Source organism: Equus przewalskii, chromosome 31 (assembly GCF_037783145.1).
Source record: "Equus przewalskii isolate Varuska chromosome 31, EquPr2, whole genome shotgun sequence".
NCBI classification, from domain to species: domain Eukaryota; kingdom Metazoa; phylum Chordata; class Mammalia; order Perissodactyla; family Equidae; genus Equus; species Equus przewalskii.
The window spans coordinates 5,137,296-5,153,594 of record NC_091861.1 but is presented as its reverse complement, the minus strand read 5'-3'; the positions used below and the strand labels follow the sequence as shown (position 1 = coordinate 5,153,594).

At 43.3% G+C, this 16,299-nt stretch overlaps 1 protein-coding gene across 3 annotated transcripts in view; it reads right to left on the bottom strand.

Annotated features, from left to right (window-relative positions):
- KIF26B (kinesin family member 26B) overlaps nucleotides 1-16,299 on the bottom strand; it is a 442,768-nt gene that overhangs the window by 50,374 nt on the left and 376,095 nt on the right. For all 3 annotated transcript variants that reach the window (XM_070602597.1, XM_070602599.1, XM_070602600.1), the window contains one exon: nucleotides 15,350-15,509. In XM_070602597.1, the coding sequence (XP_070458698.1) occupies nucleotides 15,350-15,509 (160 nt within the window). The remainder of the gene's footprint in view (nucleotides 1-15,349; nucleotides 15,510-16,299) is intronic.

The window sequence follows — 16,299 nt, the reverse complement described above, 5'->3', positions numbered from 1 at the left end:
GCTCTAATGACTAAAACCTCAAAAATATAGATCCCTTTGGAGAACTGGTTGGGATAGGCATACTCGTTGCCTTCTTGGCCAACCAACATTATGTAGGAATTTATTTTCTGGATCCTATGCTTGGGAGCCTCTCTCTTTTTTTTTTTTTTTTTAAAGATTTTATTTTTTCCTTTTTCTCCCCAAAGCCCCCCAGTACATAGTTGTATATTCTTCGTTGTGGGTCCTTCTAGTTGTAGCATGTGGGATGCCGCCTCAGCGTGGCTTGATGAGCAGTGCCATGTCCGTGCCCAGGATTCGAACCAACGAAACACTGGGCCGCCTGCAGCGGAGCGCACAGACTTAACCACTCGGCCACGGGGCCAGCCCCTGGGAGCCTCTCTTTTGACTCATGTTCTACTCAATTCTGTATAGCAATAAGGTTTGGCATGATAGGATTCTGCTATATTCACTCAAAAATTTATACATTGAAATGTACTAGAAACCTCTTTCTTATTATGGATCATGGATGGCCACGTGCTTAATCATGTGTTTCCTCTGGATTCTACAGTGATACACTTGACCCTCTGTCTGGACTCAGGCTCTAGCACACTGAGAGATGTTTCACCAACATCTCTAATGGGTTTGCATCTGGAGGAACAAGACAGAGGACAGTGAGTTTAATGTGGGGATGGACCAAGAAACAAGTCCAGCTACCCGTGGATAGTGTACACACAGAATATATTTTCAGTGTATCAGAGGATGCGGGCTACAGTCATGAGAACCCAAGAAATAAGAGGCCAATAGGAAGTTCTGGCTCACACACTTGGATTCATTGGTACCATATTTTAAGCATCTGAGCTGTGAGGTCACAGTCAAATTCTAAATGTGAATTCCTTACGTGTTGGGGTCTCTGCTAGACTACCAAAGACCATATAGATTCTGGAAGAGACTTGAGAGATCATTATCATCATCATTCTTGTAGCATGTCACTGAGCACCAAACACCTTCCCACACCTTATTCCATTCATTCCTTATGATAGCCCTGCTACCTCTGCATTTTACATATGGAGCCTGAAGATTCTCAGGTCACAGGCAGCAAGAGAGGAGCTGGGGCTTGACCTCAGGTGCTCCTTGTCTGAGTATATGCTTCCACGTCACCGCATCCCAGGGGATAACATGGCATTGAAAGGGCAGGTTCTGGAGCCCAACCATGTGAGGTCCACTCCTAGCTTACCAGTTACTGTATGTGTGACAGCAGGCGATTTGCTCGACCTTTCTTTCTCAGTATCCTCATCTATAAAATTGGGGAAAACAATAGCATCTACCTCTAAGGTTGCTGTGAAGAGCAAAAGAGAATATTTGTATTGTATAGCCTGGGCTTGCATAGAAAACACTCAAAAAGTGGTAGCTTTGCTATTCTTATTGCTTTTGCACAATACCCACAGTTCCAAGACCATGTGAAATGGGTCCTTAAACGGGTCCTTGAACAGAGGACTTAATGCCGAAAGGGTGATTCTGACTCCATCCAAAAGACTTTTAGGGGAATAATTACTTGGTTCTTTTCATTTACAAATTACAGGCTCAAATGAATGACTTTGGTGAGGAAAAGCCTTCGGCTTTTGGAAAGGTCAAATTATATGGTTTTTTTTAAAGGTGGCTATTCTCCTTTGCCAAAGGCAATTGTCAAGCAGGAGCTGAGATGGGCCGAGATGAGTTTCATTATTCTAGCAAGAAATCAAGCGGGGAGATTTGCTTTTTCAGAATTCATTGTCAAGAAGGCCACAGTAGGGAGGGCTCTGGGCTGTGGACGTGTTCATTTCCTAGAGTAGGTGGAGGCCGAATTAACCAGAAGGAGGAATGCTTGCAGGCATTTTCCTGGGCTTTCAACAGGAGAGACTATCACCTCACTTCTTGCAAAAAGTGAACGGCAAGAGCTGATGCAGCCGCGTGCACACGCAGCCTAACTCTCCTTCTTGGCACCAGGCTGCATGGTCTTCTAGATGTAGCTCAAAATTTATATTATTGTCAAAAGATGGGCTGCCGTCCCCAAATCTGGGGGCATTAACTAGTCATGACTTTCCTTAGAATTCTGCTGCAATCCTGGAACTTCTTCATGCTTAGATCCTTAGAGCACCAACTCAAAAGCCTTGCAATAAATGACTATCATAAAGAGGTAGTTTGAGTAACTAAACCTCTTGGATGAACTCTAAGACATATTTGCTTCCACCAAATTCTAGACATTTTGAGAGTTGTAGTAGTAAATAGGAATCTATAATTCATCTTATATTTACTACCGTTATTGTTATTTATTACTGCCATAGAAAACATATTCACAGACAACTTCCTGGAACTTCTTACCTCTTCCTTGAATGTACTTTATAATGAGACCTTTAATTGCTTTCATATGCCTTCCACTCTAATTTGTGTACTGTTTTCTTCTGTCCAACTGGTCTGTAAGCTCCGGGCATCAGCCCTAATGCTTAGTACAGTACTGTATACATCATAGATGCTTGACGAATTATCAGAATCACCTGGTAGCGTGAATACATTTTTGCTGTATGTCTGATTCAGGAAGAAGGGCTATAGCTTCAGTGCCTCTCTGGTCCTACACAGTGACATTACCGCAAAAACATACACTTTGTACTATTTGTTGCACCATTTGTTGAGAATGGGGCTCTGATGGCCACAAAGCCAGTTTGGTGGCCCAAAGGTGTCCTCCAGGTAGTGAGGCGGGCCACCAAAAAGTTGAAGGCTGATGTCTCACTCATACCTGATACTAAAGAAGAAGGGTTTAGATCAGGTTGATTTAATTCAAATTAGTGAAAAAATAATAAAGAACCTGAAGAAAAAGACTCTATCATTATCTTGATGAGCTCATATGAAAGTACAGTTAAGTATGTGTAAAAGATGATGTTGAGTGGAGCCAGATCAAAATAGCACCCGAGCAGCCATTTCAGAGGAATTGCCTTGCACATCTTGTTTTCTTTATCTTCCAAACTGGACCAAACCACTGACATTCCAAGAAGTCAGTAAGGACAAGAATATCCTGTTTATAAGGACTGAAGAAACTGGACTTCGCTGACGACCAAATCACTAACCAATCAACGAAGTACAAGTCTAGCTTTTTGTGACGACCAAATCTCAAGCTAATCTATGAAGCACACAGCTAGCTTTACCTCATCTCGCACCAATGAACTCTTCCTTAATACAACTCACCTCATCTTCCCTTTGTCCCATAAAAACCCTGAGCCCTTCTCCTATAATGGAGACACTATTTGGGTGTCTACCTCAATCTGTGCTCCCCGAATTGCAAATCTTTGATCCCAAATAAACTGGTTTCTGTTTTTGTAGATTGACATATGTAAACAAATAATTAAAATATAACATCAGTGCCTACAGTGCAATTCCTACAGAACGCCATGGTGGGTTGGGGAGGGAAACAACTTTCCTGGAGCAAAGAGTTGAGAGGGAAGAAAAGAGATCCGAGAAGGCTTCAAAGAGGGGATAATATTTGAGATAAGCCTTGAAGAATAAGCAGAAAGGAATGCTAGGATTTTTAGTATTAGAAAATTGATTAATGTAATTTACCATATTACAGGATTAAGGGAGGAAAACCACATGATCATCTCATTAGATGTAGAAATGGGTTAGACAAAATTCAACAATCAATTTTTAAAAATCTCTTAGAAATCCATCAACAGAAGAACAAATACTCTGTGATATCCTCCTACAACGGAAAAATCATACATCAATGAAAATGAATAAGCTATAGCTATGACATCAATGTGGATGTCAAAAACGAAATAGTGATAGAAAAAAGCCAGTTATCAGAGGGCTGGGGAGAGAGTATGATTCCATTTATGTAAAGTTCAAAAACAGACAAAACTAAACAATATATTTTTTAGGGACACAAATTGAGGTGGTAAAATTGTAGGAAGCAAGGGGATTGTAAACACAAAATTCAGCCCAGCAGTGGCCTCTGGGCAAGGCAGGAGGACAGCCATCACAGAAGAACACACAGCGGTCTTCAGTGGCATAGAAATGTTCCAGTTCCTAACCTGGGTGGTGGGCAGACGGGTATTTGATTTGTTATTTTATAGACTGGGCAGATGTGTTTCTACATCTGTATATATGACATATTTCACAATTAAAACATAAAAGAGAAATAAGCTGAAAGTCACTAAATGGAGGAGATTCAAGACCATCTTGGAATATAGCATGTTCTTGATAACTATTCATTGAATGAAGGAATGAATAAGGTCATTGTAAGCAGGAGAAATAGCATCTACAAAGCATGAGGGCATGAGAGGGCATGGAGCATTCAGGAGACTGTACATAGTTTCTAGGATCAGAAAGGTGGGTGTGGCCCAAATTATGAAGTGCTTCATAGGCCATAAAAGGATTTGAACTCTATCCCTAGCCACAAGAAGCCATTGAAGTATTTACAGAAGGGGGTGACACCAGATTTGCATTTTAAAAGGGCATTCTGGCAGCTGTGTGGAGCATAGATAACTAACATCTTCTCTGCTTTCACCAAAAAGAATCCTCAAAGGGAAACAGTATATGGCATTTTCCCTTAGGGAAGGGAGGGGTGTAGTGAAGTGTGTTCAGGAAACTACATAAAAATACTCTCGATACAAGCAACAATTGCAATTAGTCCTTAGTGTGAGATGTCATGCTGCCCCCAAATTTTTACTGGTTTCACTGGTGCAAAGTAGAATAAAAAAGAGTGGTAAGAGCAAACAAAAATAAATAGCAATTGCGGTTGTTGCCCCACAGGACTGAATATTGTAACATCTCTTAAAGTCTACTATTTTTCAAGCTAGTAACAAATTTACCATAACCGTCTCTATTTCTTCAGTTTTCTCTTTATTATATCAAAATGAAATCCAGCTCCGTCTTAGTTAAAGAATTATTAGGTATATTAGACAATTTGGTACAACTTAACTGCTCCATGAATATAACTATTTGAAAATTATTCAATTACACATGAAATGAATTATCACCTCATTTGCACGAACAAAAAAAATCTATGAATGCTCAATTGAGCCTGAACCAGTTGTGAAACAGGTGAGAATTTATGGTTGGGTACTCTGATTGAAGCTCTATTAATGTGCAAGACAGTTTTTTAATGAATTAAGCCCCAACTCATTTGTACGCTCCATCCCTTGGACAGCCTAATTGTGCCTAACTCACGCTATCCCCGACTAATCATCGAGCTCTGTGGGGGCCCTAGGGCATCTTGGGCTCTCTGTGCGCTGGCCCCGAACTGACCCAAAGCCCTCCCCCCTTGGCTGTTTTCTTCTGGTAGCAACATGACTTGTGCGATGATGATTAGGTATCATTAAAGATAACAATTAGCTGTGGATTCGGAATCTTGCATTTGGCCCTGTAGTTTATCATGATTTGTGTCAGGCAATACCTACATCATTACAGCGAAAGACAGGACAGCTGTGAGTGGCTCCGGCGTTTAAATGATGGACTGTGGGAAGCTTTGGAAAAATAAGATGAGCGAGGATGGAGAAAGGGTCAGAGTAGATGAGGAGAGGGCTTCAGAATCATCACCTCTGTCCAGACAGCCTTCACTGCGATCCTTTTGATTTCCCTCAACCTTTCTTGGGCCCTTCTTCCCATGGTAGTGGTTAAGCACTGGGGTTCACATATTACGAGGTATTGGACTTGGTTGTGTATGTCTGTGTCTCCTCCAGACCGCAAATTGTCCAACAGCGGAGATCATCTGTGTTATTGTTATACCCCAGTGCCATGTATATCGTAGGGGTCTAATAAATATTTTTGAATGAATGAGTGAATGAATGACAATGGATGAAAGAACTTATCATAGATATTCTGTGATGCATTTCTCAAATTATTTCCTGTATATGTTTGGTAGCCTTCATCAGACTTGTAACAAAATCAGTCCCTCATACTCCTCAGCTCTGGGTCAGAATCCACCTTGCTGATTAGAACAGCACTGAACTCCATCACTAAGGGCATTAAACTCAAGGTATCACTCGGGATCTAAAGTGTAAGGCGAAATTTAAATCATCAAGGTCAGCCTTGAAAAGCTCTTTGGAAGAAAACCCTTCTTTCACAAAACCTAGCATAGTCAAGTTTCACTTCAGCTTTGGAACACATCGCTGTCTCTGGCTGAGCACCACAAGTACTTGGCTTGTATTTAAAGGCCATATTATATGAAAAATGTGTATCTTTAAATATTTGAATTGCGCCCTAGTCAGTGAGATACACAGAAACAACTAAGGATGCAGCAGCATCTGACTGCCAAACTCTGCTGGCTCTCAGGCCCGGGGAACTCACTGAGGGAAGTGGGGGGTGGAGTCATTCGCTTCTTTAATCTGTTACTTCTCTCTCTGTGCAAAGTACTTAGAGTCAGATTCTCCTAAATTACATGTCTGTATCAGGCAGCAACCCTATATATATATTGGTCATAGAAACTCTTGTTGAATAAATGCATGAGGCTTCTATTTTAACAAAAGGTAATTACAATCCACTTGGCCAAAAGAGGTACACAGTTTTTTTTTTTTTTTTTAAAGATTTTATTTTTCCCCTTTTTCTCCCCAAGCTCCCCAGTACATAGTTGTATATTCTTTGTTGTGGGTCCTTCTAGTTGTGGCATGTGGGATGCCGCCTCAGCGTGGTTTGATGAGCAGTGCCATGTCGGCGCCCAGGATTCGAACCAACGAAACACTGGGCCACCTGCAGCGGAGCGCGCGAACTTAACCACTCGGCCACAGGGCCAGCCCTGAGGTACACAGTTTTTAAATCAAGTAATGGATGAAAAGGTATGATAGTACCAAGTGTCCATCAGAATATGAATGGATAAAGAAAATGTGCTATATTTACATATATAATGGAATATTATTCAGCCACGAAAAAAGGACATCCTGGCATTTGCGACAACAATGGATGGAACTTGAAGGCATTATGCTAAGTGAAATAAGGCAGACAGAGAAAGACAAATACCATACGATCTTCCTTATATGTAGAATTTAAAAACCCAAACTCAGATACACAGAACAGATTGGTGGTTGCCAGAGGCGGGGGAGTGGTGGGGAAATGGATGAAGGGGGTGAAAAGATACAAACTTCCAGTTATAAAATAATAAGCCGTGGGGATGTAATGTACAGCATGGCGAAGACAGTTAACAATACTGTACTGTATATTTGAAAGTTGCTAAGAGAGCAGATCTTAGAAGTTCTCACCATAAGGAGAAAAATTTGTAACTATGAGGTGATGGATGTTAACTAGATTTCTTGTGGTAATCATTTTGCAATATATACATATATCAAATCATTATGCTGTATACCTTAAACGAATACAATGTTATATATCAAATTATATCTCAATAAAACCAGGGGGAAAGATATCAGTGGCAGTTAATTTGGGTTATAAAATTTTGAAATATATTAAAACAATTATATTTTTGCCTTTGAAGCACTTTTTAAAGGGGCGATGACAGACATTGTCCTGATGGTACCTACAATGTTCCTCAGGCAGAGAAGAAGGAAGGATTCTTCTGACTTAGCAGAGTGACAAATGAAAAGCTCAGGAAGAGGCTGAGCGGATGGAGGTCAGCAGTGGGACCTGCGTGAGGACCCACGCCTCCCTGGCCTCGGCTCAGTGTTAGCTCCCCGGGCTCAGGTTGCAATCCATCTCTGTCAGAAACCACAGATCTTTGACTACACAGTCTTCTTTGGGATCCCAGCCTGAAGAAACTTCACAAATTCCAGTTGATAGACCGACTATCTTATCTGCCAATTGTGGAACTCCCAAAGCTTCTATTATCAGCCAGATGTTTGAGGAAGCTCATATCTCACGCTCTGACAGCCCTGCCATCATTCTCACCTCTTGTCTATCCCTCCCTCACCTTTCCTGTACTTAGCAAAACTCCAAGACGCAGACTGGGTGATAACCTCTCCTCTCCTGACAGGACTCTCTCACTCAGGAATGTCTCGACACGCCCACTAGACACGGCCTCCAGGGAGGAGAGAGCCGTGACCTCTGTCTTATCGGACACTGTGCCCGACGTGCAGTCTTCCAGCGTGGGAAACGGTCACACTTCTCACGTCGAGCCCACCCCGGCAGGCAGGAGGGCTGCCTGGTGGCTCGCAGCCTGAGAAAGTATCGTGACATTTTGCAGTTTTCCCCTGAATGGGTGTGTAAAATGGCTCCACCAACTTTCAGGCTCTTAAATGAGAAAGATTACAGAAGCGAAGAAGGAAAAAAAGACTCGTGAAATAGGCTGAGATTTGCTAAGATCATCCACTGAGGGTGCCCAGAAGATGGGATTCAGACTGTTGGGCTCCACCGAGAGCCATTTAATGAGCTGCCCAGTCCTGCTTCCCAGCCTGCCACCTCGCGCCCTGCACATGGGTTCTGAGCGGAGAGTCTCAATAATTTAAAACACTTATTTGGTATTTCTGATTCTGCCTCAGTAAGTGGCTTAGGTTCTGAAAGACAGATTTCTTTCCCTTCTTCTTCCTTACTTCTCTTTCCTCACAGCCCAAGTCCAGCGGTCAGTTCCGGCTTAGCCATCATAGAACAGGTGGGACCAGGAGACTGACCCTGAATGGACAACTGGCCACAGCTGGTCCCACCCCCTGCACCTACTCTTTACTCTTCCACTTACAACCAATGACACATATTCAAGCTTTACAGGTACTTTTGACCCACTGTCTTACCTCACAGTTATTTCAACAAATATTGATTGAGCACCAAAGCATTCCAGACACTGTGTTAGGAAGTGGTGATATACTGGGAGGTAGTGAGGTGGCTCTGTCACCTACCAGCTGTATAAATGTGGACAAGTTACTCACTTCTCTTGTCTCAGTTTCTCCATCTGTAATATGAGTCTGACCATAATAGTACCTATGTCATAAGGCTGTTGGCAGAATTAAATACCCTAGACCATTTAGAACAGTTCCTGATGTGGAGTAAGAGACCAATGACTAGGAGTTATTGTTGTTACGCTCACATGTTGAAATAACCCTTATTCGGAGCCCAGTCATGCACCATGCTAACTACCTGGAAAGTAGCTGAAAAAACAGAAAATAAGTATTGGAAACAATTTTCTCCATCTCCCAATGACCCAGCGAGTCCATAAACTGGGAACCTATATCCCCTTGGAAAGATCCAGAAAAAACTTCCCACTTTTCCTTGTGCCCTTTTTTTTTACTTCTTCTCATAGCAGAAAAAAGGTCTGACTGGTGTGGCTGGTAAATGTGACTCTGGGCACATACAGTTCAACGCTGTCTGTCTGTCTGTCTCCCTTCAAGTCGCACACATTCTCTCCTCCACTGGAGCTACGTGGCTAATTGGGTAAGTGACTGCTCTGCTGACCTGATTCTGCCCATTCTTGAGTCCTGGGGTCTGTGTTTGTGGAGGGACAGGAGGAGACCTCCTTGCACTCTGCTAGGATTAAGCAGATGCAGGGTTTTAATTCCCAGTCACACTCTTATACCTATTTGCCAACGGGTTCAGAATCTGGAGAGAAGAGTGTTTCATCAGTAGTCTCAGAAATTGAGCATAAAGGAAGAAACACTTCTCCGAAAGCCAAAAGGAAAATCAAGACGCTTCCCTATTTCTACCCAGTCCTCAGACCACATGGCCCCTTATCTAGGAAGGACTAAGCATGGTGGACAAGGAAAAATAGATGCTGTGGCTTTGCTGCCAATAGATGACAATTGAGTTGGGGGCCCAACAATCTGCTCCCAATTCAGGGAGGCTCTGCTAGGAGACAGAGAAAGGTCCTTTTGAGAACAAAAAGGACAACGTGTGGAGTTCCTGGGTCAAACCAGTGGCAGAATGACCAGTGCTTGAACTCAGGGCTTGTGACTCCGACTGATTCCCAGATGCCTCATTTCTCCCTGAGGGACTGGCATGGTTCTGGGTAAAGCTGGCAGAGTTCATTTACTGGGAGCTGCTGCCTCATCTCTTAAGAAAATGCTATCAATCTCTAGAAATTTCCATAATTAAATATGAAGATACCACTGGCCAGGGAAGCAAACAGGCCCAGGAGGGAGGAATAAAAGAAAGATGCTAAAATCTCATCAGAAAGGGACTTATATGTCCCAGTGATGTTCTGAACTCACTTTGCATCCTAACAGTCAATAAAATGTATGAAAATGAATATTTTTAAAGCAGCAATACTAAGAATTACCATTGCTGTGGTTGCCTGGCAACCTGAGACTTTGGTTATTTTATTTCTAAACAGGGAATGCTACAAACTGGTATCAGGAGTTTGTGCAAATAGTTCTAAATTGATGTTCTCTCTGTAAATCAGGAGGAGATAATATAGCACGAATGTGCATTTAAAGGTTGTTAAATATGCATACGCGTGTGCGTATGTCACACACACACACATGAAGGTTCTTATACAGAGCTTTTTTCTATTATATGCTATCTCAAGTAAATCTTGAGAATTGATATTCCTTTGCATTTTTCCTGGAAAATATCTATTAAATTTCATTTTAAGTGTAAATAACAGATATTCAAGTCCAGAGGAACAAATTTTCATCTCCTACGTGAACCAGAAAAACTGAATATCATAGCTCAGATCAATCATTAGCTCCTTTCTCGAGCTTCCCAGACAGTGAGTGGGTGTCCAGATCTGAAAAAGCAGACACTAACCAATATCCAAATGGCTACTAGGCGAAACTATCTCTCAAAGCGAGGAGGACGAAGGCCTGCCTTCTTCAGAGATGCCAGTCCTGGAAGGGCCTTATGAATTTTAGGCCTGCTGTCACGGGTACCACCTGGGGGTACCGCCTGCAGGTCACAGCATCACACCCCCTCACGGATGAGAAGAGGTGTCAATATTTTTAAAACGCCGCCTCTATTTATAAAATGTCATTTCTCCACAAGTCACTGACTTGAATTGAGTTTCTAGTGCTGCTTGCTGGTGTGAATGAATGGCTGTGCTCTGATGCTGTTACGTTCTTAAAAATGACCTTGGTTCCTGACTCCTCGCCAGGGCCTTAGGAGGACAAGTGCGCCCATTGCAGACCCTTGTGGCCTGCTCCTTATCACTTTTGCGGAACAGGGGCTTCAGGAGAGGCTTCTGCAGTGGTGTTTGCTTGCAGTCAGAAGCTCTCCAGGACAGCCGGCCTCAGGCTCCACCTGCTTCTCCCGGGAGATTTAGCACGGAGAGGAGGGCCAATGAAGTCAGCCCGGCTGCCTGGGCCCCAGAGCACATCATGACTGATTCCAACAGGGACTAGGCCTTGACCACAGACCAACCCCCCTCCCCGCCCCCGCCAAGAAAGGCCCGGAGCCTCACTTCCGTCACAGGATTGTTACGCAGAACCAAGTTTCCAGCTAACTTGGGAAGAGTCTCAGACACAACATGAGGGGGTCACAGAATGATTTTCCATGACCTCCTGTTAAGTGGAAGCCGAGACACTATAAAATATCTGTTGTTTAGAAGCAGAGTACAACATCTTGTTGGCAAATAAGCAAATAGATCGTTTGACCTATTAAAGTAATTATTCCTCCCAACGGAGTAACAGTTGCAAAGGAAAGCAAATGCTTCGGGGGCCTGAAGCATCACCGTGTGAAGGGTGCGCTTCCTGAGGGTTTGCACCCCTTATGAGACAATGTCTGAAAGGGGCCAACAATTCTATTTTGAGAGAACTGGGTGGCGGTTAGAATTTCCACGTGTCTGGAAAGACTGTAGGCCTGCAGATCAGCTGGGGCATGACAGCACTTCAGCTAAAGCTAAGTGCACACTGACAGGTCCTGTGGTGGCCCCTTTGGGGGCCAACTCCCGTGATGTGTGCCTGCAACACTGATTTTTGGCATGGGAATTCACTTCAATGCCTCTGTCTATTTTTTCTTACCTATCAAATGGGAAGACTTCTTTTACCTTGGAGCCCAAGAAGTGGCAAGGAATAGCAAATGAGCGACGGAATAAAATTTGCAAATGCCCTGTCAAAATGCTCAGGAGGATGGCAGATTTCCCTAGACCAGAGGCTCCCCAAAGTTGGAGAGTAATTTGTGCAGCCTGTCAGTGCAGAATTGAGTAGGGGGGTGAAGCCCTTGGTGGTCTTCTTGCCTTCCCTGCATGCTTTTCTGAATGGTGTTGCCATTTAGGATGGATTGATGGCACTTGGATTGGCCGGCAAGCCTGCGCTGTGTGATGGCTGAGGTTGGGAGCCCGTTCTGCGCCTGCGTCTGTCATCTACAGAGGCAATATCATTTGCAAAGTCAAAACCATTCCGGGCACACCTAGGGCGCCCATGGGAGCGCCTGGGATGGGTAATGAATCCAAACTCACTTTCCAGCTCGCTCCCATGACAAATAGTCTGGAACAATGATGAAGAGAAATGAGGACGGGCTACATCCCCTCTGTGCACATTCCAGTTAATTTCCCAGAAGCCAATACGAGTAATGCAGGTTCCAAGCACACCATTGTCTAGGGTGACAAATGAAGAGGGAGTGGGTTTTTTTATGTTTTGGAGAGGTGGGGGAGGGTAACAAATGCGGAGTCTGATTTTCTGTTTTTTCCTGTAAGTGAGCAGGAACAAGAGGAAAGTGTGAGGGCAGGAAACGTCCCGCTCTAAGGAAGGACTGCAGAGACCAGGTTTGACACTGTGAAAGGTGTTTAGCATGCTAACAAAATGCAGCATAATGTGGCTCTAAAGCGCTGACTGAATTGATAAAAGAAATCTGGGCTACCCCGCTGTGCTGAATACCCCATGCTGTGCAGAGCAAAGGCAGCCAATATACTGCGGAGCTTGATGAGGTGGGGGAGTGGATTGGCAGCCTGGGCTCAGAACTGTCGAGGTCTCGGAGGCTGTGAAAGGGATGCAGTTTGATCCTGCCGCCAACTGGCTGGGTGATTTGAGCAAATCTCCGCCTTATCTCCCTGTACCTCGAAAAAGGATAGTTTCTAGTTGATTAATCACTTTGCAAATGTGATCTGCAGATACCACATATCGAATAGATGCTGCGGCTGAGAATCTGAGACCGTACTACAGCAAGTGTCGTTTAAAGCTTAGACACAATGACCGGGATCAAGGACTGAAGATGATAGAACTAGGTTGCACAAATGCCTTGGAAAATGAATATTTTGGGGAGGACAGAGCTGGCCGGAGGGGCAGGCCACCGTGTTTCCTGGCACTGAGGAATGGGCGGCCACACACGATCTCCAGGAGAGACATTAGCGCAGAGCAGGGGCAGCTGATGGACGTCTGTACCCAAGCCTCCAGTGGCTAAACCAGGTCAGGGTCCTGATGGTGGGGGACAACTCTGTGCATTGCGCAGACAGAGCATTTACATTAAGTCTGTGCCTACTTCAGACACAGAAACACTTCCATCATCACTCCCTCAGAGCCAGAACGGAAGGAAGGGAATGCAGACAGATGTCTGTAGGGAATGGGGACTGGGGGTTTCACACCTTGCCAGTCCCCTCAAGGGGGCAGAGGGCTGGTTGTTATGGCTCGCTGATACTAACTATGCTGAATTCAACAAGAGACCTTGAATTATTAATTTTAAAAAATCTTAACATTTCCTTATATGTTTATAATAAAACTCAACTCTAACCGAAAGGAAGTTACTTTCTCCAAAGTAAAAGTAATTTCATACGCTTACATTCATCCATCCTTTCCATCATCAACTCCACAAATATTTATTAAAATCATAAAAGCATATCACTCTACAGAAACAAAGTGAGACATATGAAAGTAAAGTGTAAAATCAGTGACCTCATGAGGTGGCATTTTGAATTTTATGTGCAGCATAGTCTAGTAAATTATCACATTAATAGACGCGATTCTCTTTTTACGGAAAGGGAAGCCCATCGTGCCAATAACTCTTCACTTTTTTTCTAAGGCCTCCATCCCTGACAGTACCACTCCAGAACTTTCTTTTCCTCTCTCCCTCTCTCCTTCCTTTCTTCCTTTCGTTTTTTTGTAATGACAAGTTGAATTTATTCAACTGCAGAAATGCTACTGAATGAACCTTTATAAACTTTCAACTTAAAATTTTTTCTCGTAGAAAAGGGACCTCACAAGGGTTGGGAAAACCATTTCTGGGTTTATCCAACAAGGATTGCAAATTTCAAGAATTGAGACAAACAGGATTATAATCGCCATTTAAGCTCCTCAAGTCAGTCTGGTAATGAATGGCCCTCCTGGTGGAGAATAAAATCAGTGTTGGCATCAACTCAGGCCAGAGGAGAGGAGAACTCAAGGACTTGCCCTGAATCTTAGTTATTGTAGGACGAGCTTCCTGACTTATCTTTTTCCTCCCATACAATAGCAATTTACATTTTATAGGATTTTACATGTTAAAAAAAATGATTCCATGATATTTGCTTAATCCTCATGGCAACTCTGTAAGGTAGGTGTTATTTCCATTTAAATAGATGAGGATAGGCTCAACCAGATTGTCTTTTTTGGTTGACTATAGTGTTCTAAATTTTATAAAAAACTTTGACACATATTATATCATCCTGAGTCTTATATCCCTGTGTTGTAGATAAGCTATATGGCTATAGCCCTCAGTTCATGAGTGAAGGCTCAGATTGTTAGTAAGAGGTGCAGCTGGATCTTGGCAGGGGCCTGAATAAGCAGAGGAGTACCCACCCTGCATCACTACCTTGTGCAATGTGAAGCTGAGTCAGTGTGATGGTGGTGAGGGGGCGCTCCAGGGCTGAGTCACTCGTGGGCATAGAGGATATGGCAAGTGTTTGGCTCTTCCAGACATAGGAGCAGCTCTAATTTCATCTTCTTGGAGCAGTAATGGAAAGAGGGAAAGGATCTTGGAAGTGGAACAAACATTTGCATGGAATGGTGAGTGGTAACTCCTCAAGCTTCACAAGCTCTCCTAAGTGGGGTTGCCAGACAAACTAAGGATGCGCATAGATCCCATACAATTTTGGGGGCACACTTACACTAAAAAATTATTTGCTGTTTATCTGAAATTCAAATGTAACTGGGTATCCTGTATTTTTATTGGTCAAATCTGGCAGCTCTACTCCTAAGGGAAGGGTAAGCCAATCTTCTGCCCCTTGCTCTCGTCACTATGAAGCATCTGTACAATGGTGACAATAATCTACCAATGGCAATTGTGGTTGAAGACCTCAACTGAGATAACTTCCTATTATTTCTGACTTGAGCAACCTAAGGTCAAAATTGGGCTAAATCTAAGTATTTCCATAGCTTTTGAATTTGGAAGATCAAGCTTTACACAATTGTTAGTGGAGGCTGTCTTCTGGCACTGAACTAACAATGTGGTCCAGACTGTCCCTCTGTAACACACCTCTCCTCAGACATCACTGGACTGAGAGTCCCACACCCAGCCCTGGGTCCATGCCTCCCCATCCCATTCTTTGAATAGAAGAGCCACTTACTTGTATGGGATGTGCTTGCTGCCATTGACGAGAGCCAGGATGACATTGCCCAGAGCAGACAGGGAGAGGCACAGCCCTGAGCCTCCTTCCCGATTTTTGCTGAGCGCTTTCACACAACTGCCAAGATCAATGAGGTGCAGGCGGCTGCGGCCTCCAGACACTGCCACAGAGAAGACAAGAGGAGAGAGAAGTGGTCAAGTTCTGGCAAACACTAGTCTGTGCTTCATGTGGCTCCTGGGAAATCTGAAGGAAAAAAAGGGAGGAAGTAAAAGGTTAAAGTTCATGACCCAGTAGGAAACCCCAACAAAATCATGCTGGGGTGACAAATAGCATGGTCCTCTTAAATTCTGTCCACCACATACCACTGACCTTCTAAAACCTGCTGACATTCATCCTATAAATAAATGAATAATTCTTGTAGGTTAAATTGGATGAGATTTCAGAGAAGGTAAATGTCTAATAAAAGGAGGATAAGGTTTGTACCTACATGTCCTTTGGATAGCAGAATTCTGAAACTGCTCAGGTTAAATCTGAATGGCCTGTGAGTGATTATCTGCTTTGGTTGATCATCATAGAGACCCTGACCTAAAGATCAGCCAGGAATAAGGTTGATAACTCAATACAAAATCAGGAAGAAGTAACAACCAGGTGCAGAGAAAGGAAAAGACCCAAGTATTTGCTGAGTATCTGCCAAGTACCAGGTATTGCACAAACACCAGTCTCATTCACTTTCCACAGTAAAATCATCTGCTAAATACTCTTGTCCTTTTTTTATAGATAAGAAAATACAAGTTTGGAAAAGTTAAGAAACTTGCCCACGAGTACTTCTGCTTCTGACCTAGATGAAGTAAGAAACGGGGACTAGATCAATCCTCTTACAACCAAAAAATGAACAAAATGTATAAAACAACTGTTTGCAAGATACTAGGCATCAGGCAGTAAATGATAGT